General features: G+C 51.2%; 10 protein-coding genes and 1 non-coding gene across 11 annotated transcripts; 5 read left to right on the forward strand and 6 right to left on the reverse strand.

Moving 5' to 3' along the window:
- Positions 1-1765: 1765 nt before the first annotated feature.
- On the reverse strand, positions 1766-2975 carry CC77DRAFT_34252 (Bin3-domain-containing protein). Its single transcript, XM_018531333.1, has one exon. It carries the CDS (start codon positions 2938-2940, stop codon positions 2041-2043), a length of 900 nt encoding a protein of 299 aa, XP_018391683.1. The 5' UTR covers positions 2941-2975; the 3' UTR covers positions 1766-2040.
- Positions 2976-4819: 1844 nt separating this feature from the next.
- On the forward strand, positions 4820-6999 carry CC77DRAFT_34254 (hypothetical protein). The gene is made up of 2 exons (XM_018531334.1): positions 4820-6019; positions 6073-6999. Exons 1-2 carry the CDS (start codon positions 5256-5258, stop codon positions 6716-6718), a joined length of 1410 nt encoding a protein of 469 aa, XP_018391684.1. The 5' UTR covers positions 4820-5255; the 3' UTR covers positions 6719-6999.
- Positions 7000-7194: 195 nt separating this feature from the next.
- CC77DRAFT_34210 (hypothetical protein) lies at positions 7195-7758 on the reverse strand. The gene has a single exon (XM_018531332.1). It carries the CDS (start codon positions 7651-7653, stop codon positions 7312-7314), a length of 342 nt encoding a protein of 113 aa, XP_018391685.1. The 5' UTR covers positions 7654-7758; the 3' UTR covers positions 7195-7311.
- CC77DRAFT_1015587 (CTP synthase-like protein) lies at positions 7261-9789 on the forward strand. The gene is made up of 5 exons (XM_018524058.1): positions 7261-7328; positions 7379-7618; positions 7670-7731; positions 7780-8251; positions 8366-9789. The coding sequence occupies exons 3-5, from the start codon at positions 7718-7720 to the stop codon at positions 9512-9514; spliced, it is 1635 nt and encodes a 544-aa protein (XP_018391686.1). The 5' UTR covers positions 7261-7328; positions 7379-7618; positions 7670-7717; the 3' UTR covers positions 9515-9789.
- Positions 9790-10653: 864 nt separating this feature from the next.
- CC77DRAFT_1015588 (hypothetical protein) lies at positions 10654-11461 on the reverse strand. The gene has a single exon (XM_018524059.1). It carries the CDS (start codon positions 11338-11340, stop codon positions 10756-10758), a length of 585 nt encoding a protein of 194 aa, XP_018391687.1. The 5' UTR covers positions 11341-11461; the 3' UTR covers positions 10654-10755.
- Positions 11462-13389: 1928 nt separating this feature from the next.
- Positions 13390-15791, forward strand: CC77DRAFT_952854 (FAD-binding domain-containing protein; the record flags this gene model as incomplete). Its single annotated transcript, XM_018535420.1, has 5 exons — positions 13390-14080; positions 14138-14340; positions 14405-14412; positions 14461-14644; positions 14707-15791. Coding segments are annotated over exons 1-5 (1971 nt in total), but the record flags the coding sequence as incomplete, so codon positions are not given.
- Positions 15792-16155: 364 nt separating this feature from the next.
- CC77DRAFT_1056359 (L domain-like protein) lies at positions 16156-17401 on the reverse strand (the record flags this gene model as incomplete). The annotated part of the gene is made up of 3 exons (XM_018527901.1): positions 16156-16175; positions 16231-17005; positions 17051-17401. The coding sequence occupies 3 exons, from the start codon at positions 17399-17401 to the stop codon at positions 16156-16158; spliced, it is 1146 nt and encodes a 381-aa protein (XP_018391689.1).
- An 807-nt stretch (positions 17402-18208) lies between these two features.
- Positions 18209-18279, forward strand: CC77DRAFT_t2. Its single transcript has one exon. It is a non-coding gene; the product is annotated as a tRNA-Gly (tRNA).
- A 697-nt stretch (positions 18280-18976) lies between these two features.
- Positions 18977-19585, forward strand: CC77DRAFT_1027344 (hypothetical protein; the record flags this gene model as incomplete). Its single annotated transcript, XM_018526362.1, has 2 exons — positions 18977-19098; positions 19297-19585. 2 exons carry the CDS (start codon positions 18977-18979, stop codon positions 19583-19585), a joined length of 411 nt encoding a protein of 136 aa, XP_018391690.1.
- CC77DRAFT_34750 (hypothetical protein) lies at positions 19288-20455 on the reverse strand. Its single transcript, XM_018531338.1, has 3 exons — positions 20390-20455; positions 19998-20317; positions 19288-19942 (listed from the first exon to the last, which is right to left on the reverse strand). Exons 2-3 carry the CDS (start codon positions 20199-20201, stop codon positions 19721-19723), a joined length of 426 nt encoding a protein of 141 aa, XP_018391691.1. The 5' UTR covers positions 20202-20317; positions 20390-20455; the 3' UTR covers positions 19288-19720.
- An 870-nt stretch (positions 20456-21325) lies between these two features.
- On the reverse strand, positions 21326-22813 carry CC77DRAFT_1090187 (hypothetical protein; the record flags this gene model as incomplete). Its single annotated transcript, XM_018529510.1, has 5 exons — positions 21326-22057; positions 22118-22229; positions 22288-22445; positions 22502-22547; positions 22602-22813. 5 exons carry the CDS (start codon positions 22811-22813, stop codon positions 21326-21328), a joined length of 1260 nt encoding a protein of 419 aa, XP_018391692.1.
- Between the last annotated feature and the right edge of the window lie 1650 nt (positions 22814-24463).

Here is a 24463-nt window from a genome sequence, read left to right on the forward strand (position 1 = left end):
CACTGTATAGGGCGTATTCAGTATCGACCAATCTTCCTCGATAGTTGCATGCCATGCATAGCGCAGTAGACACTGAATGAACTGGCGATCGTAAGAACACGAACAGCGATACCGTTCACGATCGATATACCACGCTGCAGTTGGCTAGCCAAAGCTGACACTCTCGAGCACGGCATAAAAGCATCCATGGTGGTTTACCCTCTCGGCTAGAGAGAAACTGCCGGTGCGTTTATCGGTGGCCATGTTGGCCGCCGTACAACGCAAGCAAGCATAGATGCTGGATCCCGATAGGCTTAGCCTTGCTGACGACAATAGTCAGAAGATTGCTCGGTTGGCAGGGGAGTGCATCATCGGCGTCTTCTTCATGGCAAAGACAAGATCGTGTCTCCGCACATTGCTGCGGTGGACTTAATAGTTCATAAGATGCTGCAATGGTGTTCTATGGCACAGCTTTCGGGGAAGCAAGCTCCTGTTACTGTACGGCTAAGTAAATGCGGTTGAAACTGGATATTGGTCTGGCTGTGCAGTATCAATCTTCTACGAGAGTTAGCTCCAACTGTGAGATCAAGCACCTCTTGAGATCTTGAGCTTATGCAAGGTGTTCCTAGCAAAAATAGTGGTTAGAATTCCAAGTCTTGGGTTTGTATGCACTCATGTACTGGTAGATGTATCTTGCAGAGCATGGGATCTGCTCTTCGAACAAGATCCCAGTTCAATCGCGTCTAACAGGTGAGGCTTGGTACAGTGCAGGTCCGGTAGTAGACCATTTGTTTGATCAAGATTTGTAGTAACGTACGGCACTTTCTGTGGCGAGCTCTCTTAACAGCCAGCTTTTCCAGTATCTGCGAGCTGTATTTCGTTACATGCTGATCAGGGAAGACAAGTGCTCGAACCCCTGCGGCAGTCGCGGAGAACCAGGAAGAACAGGAAGAAACTTGAGAGATTTATGTGTCCATGAAGTCACGAAAGCGGAAATAGTTCGATTGTGACGAGAAGGTCACATTGCGTCTCCACTTCTACAGGATCATCAGTCGTCCTATCACTGAGAGTTTGACGATTCCAGGTTCTATGATGTTCATAACCGGTCGCCGATGGCCGGCTAGGTTAAATCATGGTACTATCGATTCGCCGAACTTGCCTTTCAGTGATCTAGCATTTGTCACATTATCTCGACCAGAAGGCGATCAACAATTATCGAAACATCTAGAGCCGGCCATTAGGAAATGACGTGTAAAGAGGGATGGTGCGGCTCGTAGTAGACATGATAGTATAGTAGAAAATCTCGGCCTGCACGAGATCCGGTGTGGGATAAGGTTTGTATTAGTGGATGACATGTGACTTACGGTCTGGAGAACCACAGAACTGGGTATCCGGTATGTGCCGAAAAGCTTCCGAGCCATCATTGGTTAGTACTGCGGATTATGTAGTGAGGCGGCTAATGCAGGTTTCGCGACCTCATACCTGCTCCAGCGTGGCCTGCCAGAGATGACTTTCGTGGTCGCTGCTACTACCAAGGCCAGGTTATAGCTGCATATCTCGATATTGAGGCGAACATCCAGACCGAAACTTTGAAAATCCTGTTATTTGGTCGATCTTTACTTACACAGCTGCCGCAATCGTACGATGCATGGAGGGATGGAACCCGGAATGGTGAGGAGGGACGATCGGCATGCAGGGTTCAGGCCCGGAGAACCCCAAGAAAGTGGAGCGCAGACCAGCCGTTTGTAGTAACTGACCGCGGCTTGGGATAGTGGTCGAAGTCTCGTGAATAGCAATACTCAATCCAAAATTTACCAACCAACAGAATAGAGAGCCCAGGTGCGATAGGCGCTGATACGGCAAGGGACGGATAATAATTGCAGAGTGACCGTGCGCCAGAGTGTAACGATTAGTCGAAGTGGGGAATGCCATGGGTGTGTTGAACATCTCCCGAGCAAGATGAAATGGTAATTCCCGATGCTAAAGATTGGGTACTTGAAGGCGATGAAACGTGATCCTGGTGGTAGACTGTTCAACCCTACCGATATGTTCAAAAAGTGCTCAGGCTTTTCGATAGACACTGATGCGACGAGGAAGTGCATCTGATGAAGCGCAGAGCCGTAGGCCTTGGTTCGCAAGGAGAGTGTCGAATGAAGTTTCCGGACGTAACTCGAGCTCCTTCAAAGCCTGCTGGAAATGCGGAGAGTGGTTTGGGCGAACGGCCTTCTGATATGAGTCCCAGCCCTGGAGTTCAATAACGAGGTATCCACCCGTTCGCAACGACGAGGCGCACTTCTCAAAGAACGCAACTAGACCAGCGTCTCGATGTTGGAGGTGGATCCATTTAATGACGGATAATGCCAGGATCACATCATATGACTCCTCGACGTCGTGGGCTGAGGGTACGGCCCAATCTGCAGAGAAGAAGGTTACACGCGGCCAAGCAGCTGACACAGTGGATGCGCTATGCGCAGCCTTGTTTTGCGGTTCAATCCGGTATCCATGAGTGAGCACGGCCGATATAGGAAAGTAGTCGACAACGGGTGCCGAGCCACTCGTGGGGGGTTTCGCACGGGAAGCACGCAGGGCCAGGAGCTTCTCGGCCTGGGCAATCAGCTTGGGATCGATATCGATGCCCGTGACGGATGCCGCTTGAAAATCGAATGCTGCAAGTTGATCAATATCGACAAGACGTGGTAATAGTCGGTTGCAGGAGGTAGCAGGGGTATCCTTCCTACACTTACATAGTTGGATTGAGACGCTGCCAGCATTACAGCCGATGTCCAAACAGTGCTTGGCGGCAAAGATTCCGGGGATCAGCGTAGCCAGGATTTTTAGACGTGGGTCAAGAAGGTGAGTCGCAGAGGCAGGCAGTTTTGACACCCCACTATAATCTGCAGGCGAGTCAGCACGAGTCGAAGCAAGGCAGCAATTGCCGAGTAGACGCCGCTTTGAGAACATGTCAGGACGCCAACAGCCCGTCTTGGTGAGATCGGTTCGCACCTACCCTTGTAGTTGCCAAACTCAGTAGCCATGACGGCTCCGTCGAGGCTGCGTGTCGATCGCGACCGGGGAGTTTCTTGGTGGCCCTGTGGTGGATGAGTGGCGACGTGATTCATGCGCCGTCGAGCAGCAGCGTGGTGTGTATTCTGGAGGGGGGGGACGGGCGGTGAGAGATGTGCGAGGTGGGAGGTGAGTGGTCAGCAGGTTGGGAAGTCGCGTAAAACTCAGAGACGGCAGGTGCTCGGGCAGACGATTGGCTGCCACACGTGCCAGGTCGAACAATTGGCGGACCTGTTCACCGAAGGCAATGTTGCGATGGGAGGTGAGGGGTAGGAAAAGGAGGAGTGTGTCAAAGCAGACATGCGCCCGCTCGAGGTAGCACACAGCGGACGCGGCTAGGCTAGGGGGCAGCGCAGGTACGCTGGATCCGTGCGGGCAGCAATATCAGAGTTGGAGCCTACCTGAATGAGTAGAGGAGGCAATAGGAGGAGCGGCGCTAGCATTTCCAAATAGGTGCCGTCTGCCAGGGTGCCATTGCAACTCTGTTACTCAGGCGATGAGCGTTCCGAGGTTTGCAAATAGGCGTCATCTAGATCAACTTCATCTGCACTGCCAATCGACTTTGCACTCTAAGCCTTTGTCTAGACGATGCACAAAGTCTGGTTGATTATGGCTGGGTCGGTGGTTATTATGCCTGACACTGTATATTATCAGTCTGCATGGTAGCAGCGACTGTTGCAACTGCCGCATACCATGCCCAAGTCACCCGCTGAACAACACACACCCCATGACGCTTCTCCCAATCTCCTGCCACTCTCTTCAAACCGTTGCGCCGCAAGCGAACCGCCGTGATTCGCGTCGCAGCCATGGAAGCGATGTATGTGTGTCTTAATGTCTGCTGTTAACGACAACGGTCGCCCACCTTGGGCAAGCGCAAGCCACCGACATCGTTTGGGCGGCCGTGCCCGTTGACTATCGAGTCCGATAGCCAGGTGCGGAGGCAATGTCTCATGTCACTGATTGATGGGCGCATGAGACGGCAGCCGTCTTCCAAAAGCCCGGTAGCCGTCCTGACTGGGTTCACCACCACCAGAGTTTGGGCCACCTATAGCTCATCCAGCATGGCAGCAGACCCCACCCGCTCCAAGTGGGTGCGCGGAGACGGACAAGAAAGGCGTCGCAGGGCAGATCGCTTTTAGCCGCAATCCTCCAGCCTCGCCATTGGCCTGCGCCCGCTCTGACAGATGGGCCCGTCAAGCCTTTCCCAGGTTCGTGCTGCAGCCACTCCTTCACTCTATCTGGACCCTCGCCGAATGTGAAAGCGTCTGCCGCTCGCGATGCTACCCTCCGCTCGCCAGCGCCCATGGACCGAGTTACGTGATATCTGGCATATTGCTCCATATTGGCTGCCGCCCGGTCACAGTGTGCAACACCCTGGTCTGTCTTGATTCGAAACAGACGTGCCTGCGAAACCGGGACGCCGTTGTTTGTCTCTCTTTTACCCGGCCGCCAGCCTATTCGGTGACGCCCCACGAAAATACTGCGAAGCCAGTTCGGAGCTAGACACGAGTCCTGAGCCAGTCGCGTCCCAAAGTCTCCAGCTGCATGGGCTGCGAACGCGGTGAGAAGACAGAGTGGACTGCCGCAGAGACCACATGCACCGACTAGCTCACCTAAACCCTAGACCATGAGGAACATACATGACTACTTTCTCCACACAATCACCTGCTTGTACTGTACATAGTGCCCATCTCCCGGCCTTCATATCGCTTGCACCAACCCAAGTCAGAAACCTGGGGACTAGCAGCTGCCCGCCAAGCTCGGATCCACGCACTCATCGCTGCACTTATCGCTGTCCTGGTCAAAATTTATGCTCCGAGCCGGCTACTCTTGACGGTTGGCGTGAGGCTTGCGAGTGAACAGGGTGCTGCGGGCCCACCCCCGTCTGCATCCTTTCCTCTTCCCGGGCGCCCGTTGTTTTAAGGCGTCAGAGCGCCTCCACTTCAACGTCGCCATTGCTGAATCCAAGCATCCGACCGTCGATCTGGCTGCTGGCGATCCAGATACGTACAGGGTCGCCTACAAGGGACATTAAACTATAAACTACCAACGCCGCCACACTCGAGGCAGTGCCCCCATTCCTGACGTCTTGTCCAACACTGCACCACTCCCTGCTGCTCCCAATTTGAAAAGAGCCTCCGAACTGAACACAAACATCATCCCAATGCGGCTTCGTGCATCGTGTCCTGGCCCGGCCAAATAATAATACACGCATGTCCCAACCACCTCCACCTCCTCCGCCGCCGTCGCTCCCTCTGACAACAACTTCTCATCCTGCTCCAGATATGACTGAGACCCAGAAACTTCCCATCTTCTCGCCCCCTGGCTTCCTCGACTATTCTCACCGCCGACTTCCCCCGCTAGAGATCCCACCAGACGCTGTACCACCCCGGTCCGATCACCAGTTCCGCTCACCCATCAACCAACTGCCCTCGATTCATGCTGGATTGCCTCCGCGACAAGACTACCCCCAGCCGCCCTCCGTACATAGATCAGCAGCTCCTGTTGAGAAACTACTACAACATTCAAATCCCTACACCCCACCCAGATCAGACCCTCCATATTCGCCTCAGCAATATGGCCCTTCCATCTCACCACGTTCCGAGTTTGACAGCAGAGGACCGCGGAGATTGACAGAACACCGCTATCCTTACGAGGAACCCCGGCACTACCATCATAGTCAACACCACGAGCAGCCATACTCATCTCTCACATCCCCAGTAGAGGCCTCGCAGCAAAGGTCATATCCTCCACTGCCGTCACCTGGGTATACACCGAGCTATGCATCGAGTAGTACTCCATTCCGCGGATCCGTAGGTTCCCGCCAGCATTCACAATCACATCGAGGCTCCATAGCAGCCCCACTCGGTGCCATTGCGTATTCGGAGCCGCCTGCAACGGCTCCTCCACCTCAAAAACAGCATCGAGCAATTCCATTACCAGGTTCGATACCACAGCCGGTATACAACGAGCAGCTGTAAGGATACTTCCACACTGACCAAGTAAGCGATCTCCCACTGACGCATACAGAAACTTGAACTACGAACTTCGTGTGCGGCAACAACCCATCGCCGCGCGAGCATGTGGGTTCGGAGAACGTGACCGAAGGGTAATTGACCCACCGCCAATCATCCAGCTCCTTGTAACAGATCCGAAAACCGGTGCCGCAGAGCAAGAAGAACTACGTTACTCGCTCAACGTGGTTCATTGCACACTCTGGAATGCCGAGGGGACGAACGAAGAGACAGCGCTCATACAGCCCGACAGGCGAACGACGCGGCGATTAATGGGTCAGCTCGTGGCATCGCCATCAGTAGCAAAGGATGAGCATGATGCCGAAGGTTGCTTCTTCTGCTTTCCAGACCTTTCGTGTCGTACACATGGCAAATACCGACTTCGATTCGTCCTAATGCGTATCGATCCGATGAACCTCCACGTGGGAGGCTTTTCGCCAATACTTACCGAAGTCTTGAGCGACGTCTTCACCGTCTATACGGCCAAGGACTTTCCTGGCATGAGACCAAGCAGTGCTCTTACCCGAGCATTGAAGTTACAAGGATGCAACATCCAAGTAAAGAAAGGCAATGAGAAAGCACTGGCGCGCAAACGACTTACCGCAAGTCAAGAGCACGATAATAAAGAGGAGGATGAGTTGAAGCGGAGGCGCAGGGAATAACTATCTGAACATAACCTCTACGGCATTTACTTTTCTCACAAGCATCAACTACAGCGGACGGCGTGGGCTGCTACCTGGGTTATCTGGAGCATTTTTCGCAGATACCGACTTGCATCTTGACGACATGATGAACCAACAACATTCCCTCGGACGATCTACATCTTAATTTTCTAGCTGGTGGCGACGAGGCTGTTTGCATGGCGTTCGCGCAATACAAGAGGGGTCGGACGACTCGGTGCGGCGGCTATATTGTAATGCATTTGATATTCGATGGAAAGGAGCACGATACCATTTCTGATAGCTCGTATTTGCAAATAACACAAAGTGACGCTAGCTAGGCTAGCAGCATTATGCCTCATCAATGAAGCTGTGAGGTCAAGATTCGCCGAAGGATGATGGTCGCCAGGCAAGCCTCACGCCTCGAGGACGCTAATGCGGGGATCAGCCCCGCTAGATGGTCCATGCGTCGATTTTCTTTCCAACTTAACGCGTGCAAAATCTCAGCTTTCCTTCCTTCCCTCCCCTTCCCCATAACCGATTGAGGCACCAAAAGCAAAACATCATGAAATACGTGCTTGTGTCTGGCGGCGTCATCAGCGGCGTGGGGAAGGTAAGCTGCAGGTTGCCGCGCCTTTGATCACCACTAATGCGTATACACAGGGTATCATAGGTAAGCTCTTGTGACGTGCGCGAGAAATCTCACGCGAGTTCGAGTCTGCAGGGCTTTTGTGGTCTATGCAGAGCACATCATCCTCTCTAGGATCATGGCTCTTAGAGCGTTGCCGAACTGCACCACTGCACAGCAACTTATGCACAGGAATCTTCGTTTTATGTACCGCTGCTAATTGACGCGTCACAGCCTCGTCTACGGGCCTCTTGCTCAAGACGATCGGTCTCAAGATAAGTGCAGCGAACTGACGCGCTCTGCCGACCATACTGACGTCTTAGCACGTCTCGTCGATCAAGGTCGACCCATACCTCAATGTAGATGCAGGGACTATGAACCCGAAGGAGTAGGCCTCGCCAGCATGATTGCTATATCTAAACTAAACTATCTATAGGCATGGCGAAGTGTTCGTCCTCTCCGATGGCGGCGAAGTTGACCTCGATCTCGGTAACTACGAGCGCTACCTCAACATCACCCTCACACGCGACAACAACATCACCACCGGCAAGATCTACCAGCACGTCATCGAACGGGAGCGCAAGGGCGACTATCTGGGTAAAACCGTTCAAGTCGTCCCACACATCACCGATGCGATTCAGGACTGGATCGAGAAAGTCGCGCGGATACCCGTCGATGACTCAGGCGAGGAGCCTGACGTCTGCATAATCGAGTTGGGAGGTACTGTGGGTGATATTGAGAGCATGCCCTTCATCGAGGCTATGAGCCAGCTCAGGAGACGCGCGGGCAAGAACAACTTTATGCAGATTCACGTCTCGTATGTGCCTGTTATTCACGGCGAGCAGAAGACGAAGCCTACGCAGCAGGCCATCAAGGCGGTGAGGAGTAACGGTCTGATCCCGGATCTGGTGCGTACATTTTCGCTGGGCAACTCCAAGACCTTTGTGTTGGCGACTAGCTGGCGCATCTGTCCTTGGAGTGCACTGTCACCTGTGTTGTGAGTAAATGATTGACTGTTCTAGATTGCCTGCCGTTGCGAACGCGAACTCGAAGCCTCTGCGGTCGAGAAGATTGCCCACTTCTGCCAGGTCGAAAACGAACAAGTCCTGGTTGTGCGTGACATGCCGTCCATCTACCAAGTACCCATGCTTCTCGAGCAACAGAGATTGATCCCCATGGTCCGCCAGTTCCTTGCTCTTGAGCAGACCTCTATCTCGCCCTCAATGCTGCAGAAGGGCAACCATATCTGGGCGCAATGGCAGTCGCTTACAGGCCACGACAGTCGCTTTCACGACCCGGTGACGATTGCACTGGTCGGAAAGTACGTTGAACTCCAGGACTCGTATTTGTCAGTCGTCAAGTCGTTGGAACACGCCACGATGCGATGCAGGAGGAAACTGGACATTCGCTGGGTTGATTCAGATCACCTGGAGCCTAAGTGTCAAAAGACAGACCCTGAAAAGTACCACAAGGCTTGGCATGAGGTTGTCAAGGCATCTGGTATCCTTGTGCCTGGCGGTTTCGGTCAGCGTGCCACAGAGGGTATGATCTCGGCAGCTACTTGGGCGCGTGAGCACAAGAAGCCATATCTTGGTGTCTGTCTAGGCATGCAAATCGCCGTCATTGAGTACGCTCGCAACGTTTGTGGTATCAAGGACGCAACTTCCGAGGAGTTCAACGGCGATGCCCAGAACAAGCTCATCATGTTCATGCCGGAGGTCGACAAGACGACCATGGGCGCATCGATGCGTCTGGGTCTCCGACCGACTCTCTTCCAGCCGGGTAGCGAGTGGTCTAAGCTCCGCGCTCTATACGCTGGCAAGGAAGAGATTCTTGAACGTCACCGTCACCGCTACGAAGTCAACCCCGACTACATCGAGACGCTCGAAAAGGGTGGCTTGAGCTTCGTCGGCAAAGACGACGCTGGTGTACGTATGGAGGTTATTGAAATCAAGGACCACCCCTGGTTCGTTGGTGTCCAATTCCACCCGGAATACCTCTCCCGCGTCTTGGACCCAAGCAGGCCTTACTTGGGCTTCGTCGCTGCCAGTGCCGGTATGCTTGAAGAGATCACTCGTGACTATCAGAGTGGTGCGGCGAACGGCCTCAGTGCGGAAGGTATCGCCAATGGTGTGAATGACATGAAGATCAATGGCGATGCGAGCTTTTAGGTGCAACCTCGCATTTGTCTGTCATCAGGCCAGGTACCACTCTGCTGAGCAGGTATATCAGCAGCGACGGAGAACTGGAAGAACGTAACTGAAGTAGTGATCAGTTGGGCTTGGATGATTTGCTTTTGGAGTTAAGAAATTTGGGTTCAATGGAAAGGCTTATGTAGTTACGGAAGAAGCAGTAACTGGCGATAGACGATATTGACGTGGCATATGCATATGATACCTAGGAAGTAAAAGAGGCAACATTCTGAATGTAGACCATCATTACCAATGAAATGCTACAATCTCATTGATGTAGGCAATGCGCTCCGATGTGAAGGAAAAAGCAAATCTTACATGGTGGGTGCGAAGCAACTTTCAAGCGGGTGTGCAACTATAGATCCAGGTAAGAGGCTCTCTGGGGATTAAGCTTTCTCTGCCCATCGTGTGTACTGACTGTGACAACTGATACCTAGAGATGTGGATCCGGATGCATGATATCTTCCTCTCACATTAGTATACTTGCGGGGCCTGACCAAGTCCTCAGAACACCTGGGCAGATACAGATAAACGTCTCAACAGCTGAATTATGCTAGTGAGACTTAGCAAAAGTGCTTTTGTTAAGTCCAGAGCGAGGGTAGAACGATATTCTTTCAGCTCACCACCAAGGTAGAAGTTGTGTATATGCAGTTTTGGATCTCGCATAACTTGTCCGCATGCGACGATATTGACGCTGCTGTCGGCCTTACCCATCTCCCACTCATCGTTAATAGTATTGATATAGCGAGGCTCCCTTTCAGCATGTCAGTTAGTTCGCAGTTGTTGGTGTTGCTGAGGGGATGAGCTGTGAAAGAGCAGCTGACCGGTGTCATTGTCAAGCTCCTCCGATCAGAGCACAAGTGATCACCGCGCTAGGATTGTGAAGAAGTTCGTCTCCTCTTCCTTCAAAATCTCCAAGCTGCATGCAGTGTCGGAGTAGCTCCCGTACTTTCCAATAAGCTTGCGTATTATACATCAAGCCATCCTCCTCCGCACTGAGGAGTGGGGCATTATGAGAATGTTTGCGAAAGCGTGCACACAATACTTGAAAGCTTTTCTATGTTCACAATTAAGATTGTAGAGAATTACCTGTTCTATAATCCAAGTACTTGAGGATTCACAATTCTGTCTCGAGGTAAAGGTACTTTCTCATTTGTTGTTCTGTTTGGGAAGCTTTCCAGAGTCCATAAATGTATTTCCTCTTTCTCGACACGTGACTCTCAGCCCTTGCTGGTCGTCCATGTATTGCTGTTTGGTACCGCCGCCGCTTCCTTTATCGATGGCGCTTCTATGCTCTTGTTGTCTGTATACGAACTGCTATCGCGCACGATGTGCGCTTGACTATCACTGTTGTTGTCGCGTGGCTGGAGCGCCGTCGTAACGAAGCGGCCGCTCTTTGTTGTGCCAGCACCTGAATTCGTTTCGTATTCGCGTGTGTGGTATGCATTCGTCTGTGTGGTGCTCTTGGAGCTGAAAAGGTTCGGTACGCATCGCGTTGCTAGGGCTTTAAGCGCGGGACCGCAGGCGGTCATGATCCCGACGTTGACTTCGATGCCGGAGAGGGTAATGGAAACTTTGTACGTAGGGTCGTTGGAGGTACTCGATGGGTACCAAAAGTCATAGAAAACTTCAACCCGAACAATGTCGAGAATGGCTACAATCCAGCCGACAGAGAGTACGGCGCTGACAGCGAATTTCTGGCGGAGTGCCATGCGCAAGTTCCACATCATGGCTACGGGTACGAGCAGTATGAGGACATCCGTCAGAATCGCGAGGCCAGCAGTGACGAGAGAAAAGGCGGCCATGGTGTAGCACTGATAATTCGGGTTGACAACCTTGCCGTTTATAGTCTCGTCCGTGTAGTAGTGGTTCCAGTACATGTGAATAGGCAGACATTGTGTCAAAGCGGCGAAGAAAACGGATATCATGTGGCCCATGTTGAACCACCAGAGCCTATGCAAACTCCAATAAACCAGAGTTCTTTGGTCGCCCAGTCTTATCAAAAATACTAGTACCGATGTTTTCACAAGACAAAGGATTGGGTTGTATAGGAGCTACTGAGCCATATTCCACTTGTCCGCCTTGACGAGTTGATCGATTGTGGGGGTAGGGATATTCCAGATGTGATGTCCCTGGTTCGTCAACACGGCGAACTTGAGAAAAACGCCCGCTTGCGCAACTGCTAATGCCCATGCCATGCATACGAGGCCATCATCTAAGTATCTTGTTAGCTATATATTGCATAGCCTGATGGCTTTCGAGCGGCTTGTCCCAATGGAACTGTTTGATTAGAAACTGGTGGTACAGTCGTACGCCCACAAGAAGAGTACTAATAGAAGCAAAGACAATGGTAATGGTGAAAATAGCAAGCTGCCTTGAATCTGAGGGTGAATTCATGACTGCCGTGTCGTTTTGACAAGTGTGTAGATCGGGATACGGAGGGAGAGACTATGATCAAGTTGAACCAGCCGACTGCATCAACATATAACGATGTTTTTGTGGATTCAATACCATGAAGCGTGACTTGCAATACCAATGCCACGGCGGCACGAGTGAAATGAATCACTGGGATGTCATACGCATCCTACATCGTTTCCGCGGCTCAAGTACCTAGATAGGTATGCCTTGATTCGAATCGATTGACGAAGATTACTGTGCCTCAAGTACGCAGATCATTCCTTTGCTTCGATTGCGAGCCGCGTTGTTATCTAACGCAGTGTGACTTCTTGCTAACAAAATCCTTGCTGCCGAGCCTCAGGGGTTCTAAGGTTCTGTTGCAGCGACATCCTGGAGCACGTTAAGTTAGAAATTAGAAGCCTCGAAAACTGTCTTCTCAAGCGCTCTTTCGTTAGACACGTAATACATGTTTTTAGCAACGGAACCTCATTGACGGCTTTGGCGCAAAGATACACCGATTACGGAAGTTTTTAGCTGTTGATCGAAGCCTCGGACCGCATCCGAAGCCAACGCTATTCCTATTTGGGTTATCGAACAGCGGGTCAGCTCCTCGGCCCTCCCGTGCCGCACGCCTGCGTCAAGCACTGGCTTATTAGTTCGCAAGACAGTCAGACTAATTTCCAACCCACATTGTCGACGGCGGGGACAATTGCTCACAAGAATATAATAGAATAAGGTCCTGAATGATACGAAACCACGACAGAGAGGAAACAACCGAATCGGGTTTAAACTGACAAACCTAGGGAACCTTACGAACAGTTGTTCGCATCTCCAGGTGGTGACGGTTGACGCCAAATCCTTTTAATAAACCCCACCTTTCTTATAGTGGGTCTCTTCCTTATGTTCAGGATCATGTATTCGTGGATTTCACTTTCACGTTGCTTCCTTGATCCTATCGAGCAGCCATGCCGTTTCCCCGAGCCTTCTCACATTATACAGAACCTTCGGCCGCCTCTTGGATGGATGCAAGCGAGCCGTGGCAGTAGAGCCAAGCACGGTGTCCAAGTCTCTTTTCGTAGCGATTTCTGATCACATTGGTCAATGAACAATCACAAACCCACGCGGAGATTGTCGGAACCCTGATCAACGGCTCGCCTACGCAGTGAGTGGAATCCCGCCACCTGAATCTGGAGGGGTTTCCGAGAAGTTCGCGACCACCCATGTCTGACCCTCGAGCAATTTATTCTGACGAGAGGGCTGCGCTTTCTGTATCCATGCGTCACCTTATATTAAGACATGGTTTCGAGGATACATACGCTTGTTCGCACATCTTTAGGACTGTGCCTCTTGCACATGGTGAAGACGGTTCGTAACGCCGGCATAGACAAGAGGCACCACGGGCCGTTACCCAAATCTAGGTCAGACCCCACAAAACCCGTAGAATCCGCACGTTTGCTGTGAGGCGAAACATGAATCGTGTACTACTATCGAGGTCAGTTGTAGTCGAGCGAGATTTCGGCAGTCAATCCAGTGGCGGAGGCGGCATACGACTCTTAATTTGTCTTCTTCAAATAGCCTCATTCTCTCGCTTTCCTTTTCCGTTCTCCGGGCTCTCGGAGACTTCTTGTATCTTCATTGCAGCTCAACACCCGCAACCATGGTTTCCTCATTTGTTAGCGCGCTCCTTGTAGCATCTGCTGCAGCCAGATTCGCGCCTCGTTCCGCAGAACCTCCCATGCGTCTTGCCGATCGCCAGTCGGGCAAATTTGCACGCATCGAGCAGACAACTGACGGTACCCTTCCTCGCTTCGATTGGGAACAGTCATTCCTGACGGACACGACCATCGAGCAAGCCTTGGATTCAGTACCAGCTGACGCGAAGTCTCTTTTCCAATTCGCTTCGCACAACATTGCTAGCGACGTCGTGCTCGACACAGACAGCACCTTCAACGGCCGCGAATGCAAAGTCTTCCCTGGCGACGAAGATTGGCCAGCGGAGGCAAGCTGGTCAGCACTCAATGATGTCACCAATGGTGCTCTGATGAAGCCTCTTCCACAGGCACACATCTGTTACAACAGTACTTTAGGTGGCATCGACCGGAGCGCTTGCGATGCTATGACCAAGTCATGGACGGATCCATTCTCACAGTACGTCAAATATGGCATACTACCTTCAAGTACTTGTTGACTGATATATACGACCAGGCTGGATGACCCCATTGAGATGCTGAGTCCATTGTACCAAGGAAGTACATGCCAACCGCCTCAGATATACAACAGCAAACAGTGTGCCCAAGGAGGCTACTCTGTCTACGTCGTCAATGCTTCGACTACTGCCCAGATTCAGCTGGCACTCAACTTTGCTCGAAACACAGGCGTCCGATTCGTCGTTCGTAACACCGGTCATGGTTAGTAATGTCCCTGTACGAGATGCATGTGAGACGGGTACTGACTTCGTATACCCACCTTTAGATTTTGCCGTATGTTCTTCGCCTTCAAGTTGTCGATGTTTTGCTGACAGTATCTAGGGGAAGAGTGGTGGTGCTGGCTCCCTTAGTGTATGGACTCATGGCTTGAAAGACATCGCGTTCATTGAGAATTACGAGTCGGATGACTACTCTGGTCCTGCTATCAAAGCTGGCTCGGGTGCTCAGGGCTTTGAGCTTTACGCGGCTGCGAGAGACTTTGGTGGTACTGTCATGGGAGGCGAATGTCAGTATCTGCTTCCTACAATACTTGTGTGTGATGCATACTGACTTTTTGTTTTCGTCTAGGCCCTACTGTCGGCGCGATGGGCGGATGGATCCAAGGTGGTGGCCACTCGCCTCTATCGGGATCCCTTGGCATCGGCGCTGACCATGTGCTTTCCATGGAGGTCGTCATGGCAGATGGTCGCTATGTGATTACTGATAAGAACAACAACCCTGAGCTGTTCTGGTCACTACGTGGTGGTGGAGGTCTGACCTTCGGTGTTGTAACTTCGGTCACCGTCAAGATGCACCCGGATCAACCTATCGCTTCCGCCAACTGGCTCGTCACCACAGGCAAGAATGTCAGCACCGACGCCTTCAAGCAAGGACTAAAGGCATACATGAAGTACTTTCCACAGAACGCCGACAACAATACTTACGCGTATTGGAAGGTATTTCCGTCGCCAGACTCGATCATGATGGACATGTCGCCGTTTTTCGCTCCCGGAAAAACTGTTGAAGAAGCCAAAGCTCTTGTTGACCCTTGGGTAAAGGATATGGCTGCACTCGGGATCACCGTCGAACCCAAATGGACACAATATAACGAATTCTACGATGCCTATAATGGCTCTTTCCCTGTGGAAGGTGTCAACAGCAATGGCATCGCCACTACCTCGCGTATGATCCCTCGTTCCAACTGGGCAAACGAATCTATCTTTGATGAGACTTTCGAAGCTCTCTGGGGGGCGGTTGATGAAGGTATGGCGCTGATTGGCTACAACATGGCACCATCTTGGGAAAAGGGTGGACGCCCTGATAACTCTGTCAACCCAGCCTGGCGCAACATGCTTGGTTTTATTATCACCGGCACTGTTCTCAACATGACAAATCCAGCTGCGGACATCATCGAGGAGCGCCTCAACATGACCTACGGCGTCATGCAGAAGTGGCGCGACATCACGCCCGGCTCCGGATCCTACCTTTCGGAGGGAGATCGTCTTGAACCTAATTTCCAGTGGTCGTTCTGGGGTAGCTTTTATCCGCGTCTCCTGGAGGCGAAGCGCAAGTTTGACCCGTTTAACCTTTTCTGGGCCACAGGTGCAGTGGGAAGTGAGTTTTTCAACGTACGCAGTGTCGATGGGTTGCCAAATGAAAATGGAAAGCTCTGCGTTAACCCGAAGCCGATGCTTTACCAGGCGGAAGGTCCTGACTGGGTCCCAGAGGAGATAAATAATGTTATAGATACCAAGCAGGCTTCAGAGGCGAAAGTCGTCTAGATTGTCTGGTCAAGTAAGCAGAATTCAGAGACCTTGCATTCATCAATTCTCGACCCGTTGCGTCGTGCCTGTTGTGTTGTTGGTCATTCTTGAACTGCACGGGCAATAATCCAGTCAACAATACCATGCATTTATTGGGTATCATCACCGCGTCTCTGTGCCACATGTACGCTTGCCTGAACGCCTGTAGCTTCTTCCCAGTGCGCCATGTAAATGCCTTGCCTCTACTCCCATATCTCTTTCGAGACCTGTCCACCTAAACTTGTTTTACGAACGCTGTCGTGGCATTAGGTTCTGTTCTTGGAAACGCCGAGAAGTGGAAGAGACTTACTAGCATCAATTTGCACAACCTGTGGTAGCGCTAGCCGGACCTTGTTCCTGTATAACGCTGGCTGTGACCTTTGCAGTGGGTTACCCTCAAAGTAGACTGTCTCTAATTCTTCCTTATCCCTCAGCTCCTTCTCGATTTCGTTGAAGTCACTCAACTTGCAGTTGCTCGCCCAGAACTCCGTGAGGTGTTTAAGGCCCTTCAACCCGGTGAGGTGTTCGATCGGGTTCGCGCTGATGTCGATGACGTTTAGATTGACGTTGTTCTCCAGGCCTGATATCTCGGTGAGGAGATTGTGCGAGATGTGCAGCTCTTCGAGATTGACGAGCTTTTCCAGGCCCGTTATCGAGCGTAGACGATTCGACTGTATGCTGAGGATCTTGAGGTTGGTGAGACTATCCAGACCCTTGATCTCAGTGATCTTGTTCTTGCCCAGCCACAACTCTTCCAGCCCCGTCAGCGTCTCCAGCCCTTCAATCTCTCGCACTCTGTTTGCGCCGAGCTCGATCTGTCGCAGATTCGATAGCCCGTCGAGATTCTCTATTTTGCTGATCTTGTTCTGCACAAAGTATAGGTCCTTCAACTTGGTCATATGGTTTAGCCGTTTGATATGCTTGATTTTGTTGAAGGAAAGGTCGAGCGACGTGAGTTCGGTAAAGGCATCGAGCCCTTTGATATGCGCTATCAGGTTGTCATAGAGATCGACTTCTGTGAGAGTGGGTGCGACGTCTTCGGGTATCGCGATGCTTTCTATGCGGTTTTGGCGCAAGCAAAGACGCTGTGACATTAGGCAAATTCATTCACGACGCAGACGATAGCATACCTTCATCTGCTTGAACCGCTCCAACCGTAATGCCGACATGTCTGAAATCTTGGAGTGGACAATCTCTATGTCATCCTCGTCTTCCGGCGTATCGTCGAGCAAATCCTCATCTGCGGCCAACTGTTCCGGGGGCGGGCCCTCATCGTCTGATACTTCCGGGTCGCTCACAACCTGTGCATGTGGATCTCTAGGTTCGTCGCCGATAGTCATCTTGTCTATGCGCAGCTTCCCGTCCCAGCCGCTGCTGTCTCGTGGCTTGTGCCCATCTTTGTCGTCGTCGCGTGTTTCGTTCGCGTCGGCCGTGGCCGCGGGGTCGCGTTCGTCGTGCGGGGCAGAGTTTGGCTCAGTCATTGCGCGCAGGTTGTCGGTATCTGACGAGGCGACTGTGATATCTTCTTAACACACGCGGAAACCTTGATATGCAGATTTGATGTCTAGGCAGCCGCGTGACCAGCCGTGATCTGGGGGGTGGTGGAAGTTACGTCGTTTGACAACTAATCGCAGACTAAGCAAGGGTCCAGCGGGATGACGATCGTGGACGATCGAAACACCAACACTCCACCACCGCCGTCGACGTGTAAGCTAGACATTACAGCTACACTCTGGAGACAGTCACACTCGTTGCACATGAGCTTTGATTCATCACGACTGACCAGAAACAGGATCCATTCGAGTTGCCTATTCCCTAAGTGATCCAGCCCATGTTGTCGTTACAGGCATTACTTTCGCATACCGACCTGCAAGCTTAGAAAGAGCTGTGCGCCTCTAAGCTGAGTAAAGAGAAGCTGGTGTTGTATAACTATTCTGTCAATCCAGGTTTCACTGGGAATGTTTTGAAAGGCGAAGAGCATATGCACTCCTTGAACACGTCGGCATGCCTCAATGGAGGACCCTTTGGACGCACACGATACCACCTTTATTTGATTCTCCACAACAGGATCTCGTCTACTGTGATGTGGGGGTAGGTGATTGCTGGTTGCTCTTTGTAATGTCGTGGCCGAGCATTGGAACCGGATCATCTTGGTATTGAGAAAAGGCCCACAGCTGTGGTACTTGAGCGTCCGTCAACGCTTTTCCGAGCATCGTGACCCCAGCCCACAGTGCAATGGTGTAGAGATATAGATTTCTCCCATGATCTCTCCACTATCTTACCAACCAGCATTCTTGGTCCAACGGTAGGATAATTGCCTTCCAAGCAATTGGCTCGGGTTCGACTCCCGGAGGATGCAAAATATCCTTCTCCACAATTGTGAGATGATTTTTTTGATATCTTTTTGCTACAATCTACAACAAGAACAGAGCCTCAACTGGCGGACGCTCGATTCGAGAGATGTACATAACGTTCGAGACTAGGGCTTACAGGGTAGCGCTGCCACGCATAAACTCCCGGCGGTCCCCGTTTCAACACCATTAAGGAATTACAAACAAGGCGTTAAGCCACGATCGACTAATAGATCTGATATCATAGGCATTCTTGTATATCTAGGTGCTCTTCGTCCTTACCGTCTCTAGTGCTGCCCACCCCCCTCTGCCTCTTCGCGCGCTTTAGTTGTTTCCAGCATTGACCTGTGGGTAAAGTAGGAATTTCGACACGAGACGCCATCTGTCTACAAACATACACGATCTGCAACCACTCGTTCACGACTCGCAGTAGCAAGGCGCAGGGTTCCACCAATGATAGCCGTGATGGTGACGCACGCCAGGGACGTTTGCAGACGCGGCGTTCCAGAAAGCAGGCGCGTAAACACGTCGATGACGTAGGTAGCGTACCTTGCAGCGCGCGAACAACACACCGTTTATACATACCCAAGTATCTGCGACCAAATTGGCCATTGACAATCTACAATACGCGATAATCTCTACTAGGGACGATCTGGCTCATTGTATACCATTTCCAATCTTTCCACAATAATTTCCATAAAAGCAATGTCACTACGAGCTCTATCCCGCGCACCGCGCCAGGTCTGTCTAGCAGCGAGGAGGCAGTATGCGACCAACTATGATCAGCGCACCAAAGAAACACTGAAGGTATCTTCGCGATTGACGTGGTGAGTAGTCGAGATCCCATCACAAACTCTCATCGCGCCGCAACTTGCATCCCAACACCCGCTGGACAACCCGCTGGACAACCCACTGGACACGCCTTCCTACTCTACCTACCTTCAAACGACACACACCGTGCTGACTTACCCAAGGCTCACCACAACCGCCGCCGTCGGTGCCGCGGCCCTCTACTACACCACCAGCTCCTCATCCTCCCCGGCTTCCTCACCCTCTCCAGCCTCCTCCACTTCTCCCAGCCCCCCGGATCACAGTAAATCCACTCGGCCGGGACACCAACACGAATCCGCCTACGCCTCCGACGTCCCCAAGCCCGTTGAAGACCGCCATGGCGATAGCGTCAACAAACACAGCATCGCGGCACACAAGAACCAGAACAAAGTTCGCGAGGGCAAATTCTCGGGCAAAGAATTTGACAATCATGTGCAAACACATTCACCGGGGAAGCCTGAAGGTGATTTCGAGAAGCGGTAGCATGGTTTCGGAGGGACAAGGTAGGTGACAATCGGTTGAACCGCGGTTGGACCGAGGTTGAATGTAGTAGAGCACAGCGAATGCTACATATCCAAATGATCTAGCCACGTCTGGAATCGTCATTCTGCAGTCCCACTAAGTTCCAAGTCCCGCCGCCGCCAGCGCCGCAAAGAATTTTATCGAATAAGCCGAGTCTACGCATTCCAGAAATTTGGTAACCTTCTTCCCATCCTCGGTGAAATGCAAAATTAGTGCGTATTCGTTTGCGTATGGTCCAATGTCAGTATCGGCCGTACTTGTCGCATGCATGATACATGTGTGCGCGTCCGCATCATGCACCGCTGTGTGAACGGTAACCTAGGACGACGTTAGCCGCTTGCAAGTCTCCCAGGCAATACGCCGTGTGCTTTACAGTGAAGTTCCTGAAGCATGGCAGTATTTGCTTTAGGCGTTCGCGGTATTCGCCATTGCTCATACTTGGTCGCCCCATGGATGCAGGAATGACTTGTTGTTTACATTCTGGCGCTCGAAAAGCTAGTATCTTCTCCATGTCCCATGCGTTGTATGCATCGAGCACGGTCTGCGTCGTTGCCTTTTGGGTAGCGAGAGTGGACATTGTACCTAAGTCGGATGATCAGGGAAGCAAGATGTAAACAGTGTTACAAGTAGTGGATTGCTGTGCTGCGGTACTTTATATATACCTTGGAGCTTGCGTGGGATCATTGCGCGTATCTTGAATGTACCTGCCGGATTAGTCGCAACAAGCTATCGAGAAGCGGGGTCGACAGACGGGTGGTGGTAGACGGGTGGTGGTAGACGGGTGGTGGTGTAGTAGTGGCTGCGCCGCAATCTCCAATCTCGCATGTTGTTCTAGAACCCGTAAGTACGTAAAAGAGATGGATAGTACGGACGATAAAGAGATACAGTAGGTGTCATTAGTGGGATGCAGCGCGAGATATAGGAGAATTGTTTCAATAGCTCCAAGTCTTGAAGCTGTGGATTTGCGAACAATTGTCTCGAGGCGTGTCGCCGCTCCATTGCGGGAAGCAGAACAAGATACAGGCACGAATCCAGCATGCGAATATATACAAGATAGGACGACTTGTTTAGTGTATCGGCGCACGAGGCGCGCCGGATTTGACCGCTACAATTCTCAAAGCAACGTTTTCTAGAGCAATTTTGAGTTTTGCTCGATGCTCCTCATGGAACTTGGCAGCTGAATAATTACGATGCTTGGCGAAATAGTCGGTGGAAAGGACAACCAATGCTTGTCTCACTTCTGAATGACTGTCGTCAACTTGTGCTCCATCAATGCACTGCAAGTACAATACCAAGGCTTGCTCACAGTTGTTCAGTGCGTGGTATCTCTGCAAACACTTTTATGAACCTTATACCTAAGTGAATTTAGCCTTCAGGGATCTTGTTCTAGTTTGAATAACCTCATATTTTGACAGACCACGACTATACTTCCAATGCACGGAACGAGCATGAAGACCTCCTGATTCTACATAAGCTGCCCACAGATCCTCAATCTGCCCATTGGATCCAAACTCTAAGATGTAGTATCTATTGTCATACTTGCTCTTTTCCCTTCGTAGACAGCCGGCAACAGTTTCTCCGTGTAATGTACGGCGATTCGAGACCGCGGGATATTGCACTCCGAAAGTCAACATTATGCAAGAAGCATTCGTAGCATAAACGACACTGCGATAAGATCTCATATCCATTCATTGAAACCTGTCATAATTCCATACAAGTCGGCAAAATGCTCATCGGTCTCCTCGACTCGGGCCTACCATAGGTCCTCAAGAAGTGGCCTCTAGGGAAACAATCCTCAACCCTCTCGAAACTATATCTAACCAGACTCCTAACCACATGTCCTCTACTAACATGACCTCTTCCCACTCTGACCGTTTGCACATTGGTCTTGACCCATAGCACTGGCAGTGCGACAGCCACACCAGCCTCAAGAGATGCTTCGTCAGATGCCAGACTCGAAGCGATGCTTGCCCTGAAACTGTCGTGGGACATAGCTTTGCTCTTCCGCCAGTGGTGACCGCGTCCGTTCCCTCCAGAAACATAGAAATCGTCATCTTCCGAGTCGTCGCTGCAGTTTGAGGATAGTCTGCGGGCTTTCCACTTCCAGTCTTGTGGTGCTTCTACTAGACTATCGTCGTCTGCGAGGCTTGTGAAGAGTTTCTTGAGTAGAGGGAGGTTGACGGCGACGATGGCGAATTGCACCTCAAGTGAGGCGATGATGACCATTTTACCTAGAATCCAAGAGGTATCAATGGGCTCACCGGACTGGTCACCGAGTTGGAGTAGGGGAATCAGGCGGAATGTTGCGATGATGACGGATATGCTACCGAATGCGATAACGCTGAGGACGGCGACCTTGCGACGCAAAGGCAATTGGCAGCTCCAGATGGTGGAAATGGGCAGAATGAGGATATATAGATCCAAGGCGATGTTCTAAGAGGGGTTCCAGGTTAGCTGGGGGGATTTGAGAATAGAATAAGAAGGGGTGCTTACCAATAAGCATGGTCCGATGAGGACGATAAGTTTGTGCATACAGTAGGCGTCTGCGTGCGTGCCTGGATGCAGGATTTCGTCAAAAGGCAAGCACTGAATGCAAGCAAGAAGCCTGGTTATGCTACATTAGTCTTGTACGGGTGTGAGGCAAATACAAGAGGATGACTAACATATTGCACGCCCATACAATAGTGTTCAAACCCACGCCAGCGTAGACGGCGTACCGGAAGGCGGTAATTTCGGGCGATAACCGGAGGTAGAAGAAGAGAAAAGCGGATTTAATGACCCAGTGAACAGAGTAGTAGATTATCTCCTCGACAAAAAGCCACTGATGCAATTCGTCAGCACAGTACTGTTACTGAATCGTCTCGGACATGGACATACCTTGACAATCTCGAATTGCTGAATGGTATTAAGAACATCCATATGTCTGCATATATATGTTAGCCTTAGCTTCTCGGTTTGAAGTAGCTGTGGTCCTTACAATCCGCATCCCCAGTACAAAAACATATGCAAAACACCTTGCTGAGCGAGACTGAAGATGAAGACCACCACAGCGAAGTAGTCATCCCATCCCCAAATCCTCGATACAATGTAGCGACAGTAGAATCTCAAGAAAGTCGAAGTGGTGCCCAAAAAGAAGGTAACGTAGGCCACGGCATAAGCCAGCGGCTGCAAATTAGTAGCCAGCGCCATAGTCGAAGCAAATGGCGACGTGAATCAATCACGAGAAGGAGTGGAAGTTGGGCAGCTCAGCTCACACCTCAACCATCGCAATAATGCATGGCTCTCGCAAGTATCTTAAACCCCTTCGCTCCTGTCATTCATGCACTGCTTTTTCCCGACATATACATCGAAACAGGCATACGATCTAGTCTCATCGCCGGGAACCAGTTTTCGGACTATACTCCTATGCATGTGCCACCTGCGTCTTACGAGTGAGAATGTTCATAGTAAAAATCGTTGATGACTTTGGTCGACATAAACAAAACCGTTGTTTCGGTGTGGCTGGCGGGCGAGTACCTACTTCAAAGCATTGCCGGTGTTTGCTTTTTTGCTCGAGAAGACCCGTAGACTAAAATGCTGCACGGCACATGTCTGGTGTGGAGCTCTGACGAATACTCCACGTTTTCGGCGACAACGTTGTAGCGACCGGAAGCTTGAGTCTGGACATCCGACAATGAAGCCATAGTTCAGTATAAGGCCATGGAATGTATCCCCCCACTGATGTGCCGACATTGATGTTCTTGGTTGTAAACGTTGCGACAATATTGAAATACTGTTGAGCCGAGCAAGCCCGTAGCTTTCCCATTCAAAGTCTACCACAGGAGGTACCGCATTTGTCACTCAATTGCCTTCGCCAAGGCGATCGATTTCTTATGCCAGATCTTGTAACAAAGTTGCTGGCAAGGCTACGGATTTGGCGCAGAACAAGCAACGTACGATCAACGGAGCGCGCGCCACTCAGAGACACCCGCCATTCTCCACTCTGGTCTAGAGAAACCAATGAGATTGTGTTTTAGCACAGATCGCCAAAACTCCGTCTGTTAGCTCCAACTCCGAAGCTCTTTTGGGGGTGACATGGAGACAGTCGTCTTCCCAAATAGCTAAAACAGAAAACAAAATAGTCGTGATTGGTGCGGCGAAGTCGTAGTGCCAGTAGTTCCCGCCCCTAGGCCCCCTTTCGTTAGCACTAGGCTGAGTTGGTGAGCTGCAGAAGCTATATGCAGTCGATGCGCCCGCTATGTGAAGCTTCAGAAAGTATGCGAAACAGTTTCCAGACGCGTGCACCATCAGAGTTTCTCACCTATATCTGGCTCGTCAGGAGCCGCATAGCAGTGCATGCACACCGCCGGAGTCGCATACATGTCCTGCTGGTTCATCACCATTGCTGAACATGGGGCGAATTATACCAAAGAATCTCTACTACAGAGCGAACGCAGGGCGACATGGCCAACTATCATCCTGGACGGCACGGCTAGAATAGAATTTGTTCAGCCAGAAAAATTGGGAAGAATTTACCTATGTCCCGGAACAATTTGCGAAGGAGGGAATGGAAGCATTGTGCAGAACTTGTAAGACACCACCTTTGAGCATAGGAGATTCGACTAATCTCAAGGGGCATACTCGTTGGCTATGCACATGTCAACAGTTTGTGCCGCTAGAATGTGTAAATACTACCACTATTTTGAACACCGTTCGAGAAGGTCGTACAGTGACGAAAACGTCTATTTTGGCCACCTCGCATGTGCGACTTGAGGCTGGTCGGATGAGATTAGCACGCAACGGTCGGTTGATCGTCGGCTCGTATTCTCCGGATATTGTGAGGGCGAATCTTATCTCTTG

The sequence above is a fragment of the Alternaria alternata genome (assembly GCF_001642055.1).
Source record: "Alternaria alternata strain SRC1lrK2f unplaced genomic scaffold CC77scaffold_1, whole genome shotgun sequence".
Lineage (NCBI taxonomy): Eukaryota > Fungi > Ascomycota > Dothideomycetes > Pleosporales > Pleosporaceae > Alternaria > Alternaria alternata.